Source organism: Arachis ipaensis, chromosome B01, assembly GCF_000816755.2.
Source record: "Arachis ipaensis cultivar K30076 chromosome B01, Araip1.1, whole genome shotgun sequence".
NCBI lineage: Eukaryota > Viridiplantae > Streptophyta > Magnoliopsida > Fabales > Fabaceae > Arachis > Arachis ipaensis.
The window spans coordinates 102,867,192-102,869,548 of NC_029785.2; the positions used below are offsets into that span (position 1 = coordinate 102,867,192).

Genomic DNA, 2,357 nt, shown 5'->3' on the forward strand with positions numbered 1-2,357 from the left:
GTAACATGGTTGATTATCTGATTTTTAGGTTATTTGGAGAGTTGATATTTTTGTTCTATTTTTTATTTCTGGGTTTTATTATTTTGCTTCTATTTTTTGCACTTTTTTTGGTGATTTTGAAAGTGATAGTCCCTGTGATGCTATGTTATGTCATGCTGCTCTCTTTTTTTTCACTCTTTACATCCTTTTATCCATTCTCGTCTCCTGCAGAAATTAGTCCAATGGTCAATTACCAGAAATATTGGGTTAATTTTGATAGGCGTACTCCTGAGTTTAGGAAGTGCCTCGATGAATTATTTTTGGATATTGCCTTCTCTCAACCCGGTGTGAAAAATCAAATACGTTGTCCTTGTCCCAAATGCAACAATTTTATGTTCAAATTTAGAAATGAAGTTCATCATCATGTGCGCCAATGGGGGATATTGACCTCTTATAAAACATGGGTGCATCATGGTGAGATACTTCAAGATACATCCACTATAGATGTGTCTGATCTAAATAAAATTGATTGTGAAAGGGAGAATGATTCTGCCACTTATGAGATGTTGTATAACATCTTTAGAGGAGAAACACTAGGGGAGACGTTGAGAGATTTCGCTAACAACGTAGATGAAAATATAGAAGAAGAACCTCATCAGGGGGCAAAGAGGTTCCAGAGGCTAATGAGGGATTATGAGCAAAGCCTGTATCTGGACAGTGGGATATCAAGGTTATCTTTCATTGTCAAGTTGTTTCAAATGAAATGTCGCTATGGATGGAGCAACAATTCAGTTGATGCTTTGTTGCTCTTTCTAAAAAGCATATTTCCAAAGGAAAATTCTTGTCCAACTTCATTTTATGATGCTCGAAAAGTGATTCGAGATTTGGGATTAGATTACGAGAAGATAGATGCTTGTGTGAATGATTGCATTTTGTTTCGGGGGCAAGCATATGCTGATCTTGATGAATGTCCAAAGTGTAAGCAATCTAGATGGGTGAAGGGGAAGGAGAATGAAAAGGATAACCTTCGGAAGAAGGTACCCCAGAAGATACTAAGATACTTTCCGTTAAAACCTAGGCTTCAAAGGATCTTCATGTGTGAACAAACAGCGCTAGCAATAAGGTGGCACAAAGAGAAACGACTTGACGATGGAGTCCTAAAACATGCAGCAGATTCGTTGGCGTGGAAGACATTCGATGAGGAGCACGAATGGTTTGCACGTGATGCTAGAAATATCAGGCTTGGAGTTGCTAGTGATGGATTCAATCCGTTCGGCAATATGAACATTTCCTATAGTACTTGGTCAGTTGTTCTCATTCCATATAACTATCCTCCTTGGATGGTTTTGAAACATTCAAATTGGATGTTATCTCTACTTATTCCAAGCCCTAAATCCCCTGGCAATTCTATTGATGTATACTTACAACCGTTAATTGAAGAGTTGAAAGAATTGTGGGAAGGGGGTGTTGAAACATTTGATGTGGTTCAGAGATGGAACTTTAAGTTGTTTGCTGCAGTTTTATGGACAATAAATGATTATCTAGCCTATGCTATGTTATCCGGTTGGAGCACTAAAGGTGCACTAGCATGTGCGTGTTGCCACAGAGAAACTAGTTTTAAGAGGCTGAAACATGGACACAAACATTGCTATATGGGTCATCGCCGCTATTTGCCGCATGATCATCCGTGGCGAAGAAATAAGAGTTCTTTCGACAATACCAGGGAACTTGGCGAAGCACCTAAACCACTTTCTGGTTATGATGTCGTAGAGGAATTCAAGACTTTTGAACAAACAGAGTTTGGGAACAATACTAAAAAGAGAAAGAAGTCTGAGCATGACAAGGTGGCTGCAAATTGGAAAAAGAAAAGCATTTTTTTTTTAGTCTGAGCATGACATTATTGTTACGTCATAATTTAGATGTAATGCATATAGAGAAGAACGTCTTCGATAATATACTGGGTACACTATTAAATATAGATGGAAAGACAAAGGATAATCTTAATGCACGACTTGATCTTCAACTTATGGGCATCAAGAGAGACCTTCATCCTCGTAGAGTGGGCAACAAGTTTGTGATGCCGATAGCCAAATATACTTTATCAAAGACTAGGAAGGAGAATGAAAGGCAACTTCTTTGTCAGTTCTTGAAAGAACTCAAGTTGCCTGATTCGTATTCATCAAATATTGGAAGGTGTGTGCACGTTGAAGATTGCAAAATTTATGGCTTGAAGAGCCATGATTGCCATGTCCTAATAGAACGGCTGCTACCACTTGCAATTCGTAAGCTTTTACCCAAAGAAGTTTTTGAACCGTTGATACATCTAAGTATTTACTTTGGAGAGCTTTGTTCCAAAGAATTGAAGGTGGACGTTCTAG

General features: G+C 38.3%; 1 protein-coding gene across 1 annotated transcript; it reads left to right on the forward strand.

Moving 5' to 3' along the window:
• Nucleotides 222-1,868, forward strand: LOC107610016. The gene has a single exon (XM_016312086.1). It carries the CDS (start codon nt 222-224, stop codon nt 1,866-1,868), a length of 1,647 nt encoding a protein of 548 aa, XP_016167572.1.

What these genes read in the sequence shown, in the direction of transcription:
- LOC107610016 (XM_016312086.1), top strand. Translation starts at nt 222, where the DNA reads ATGGTCAATTACCAGAAATATTGGGTTAATTTTGATAGGCGTACTCCT.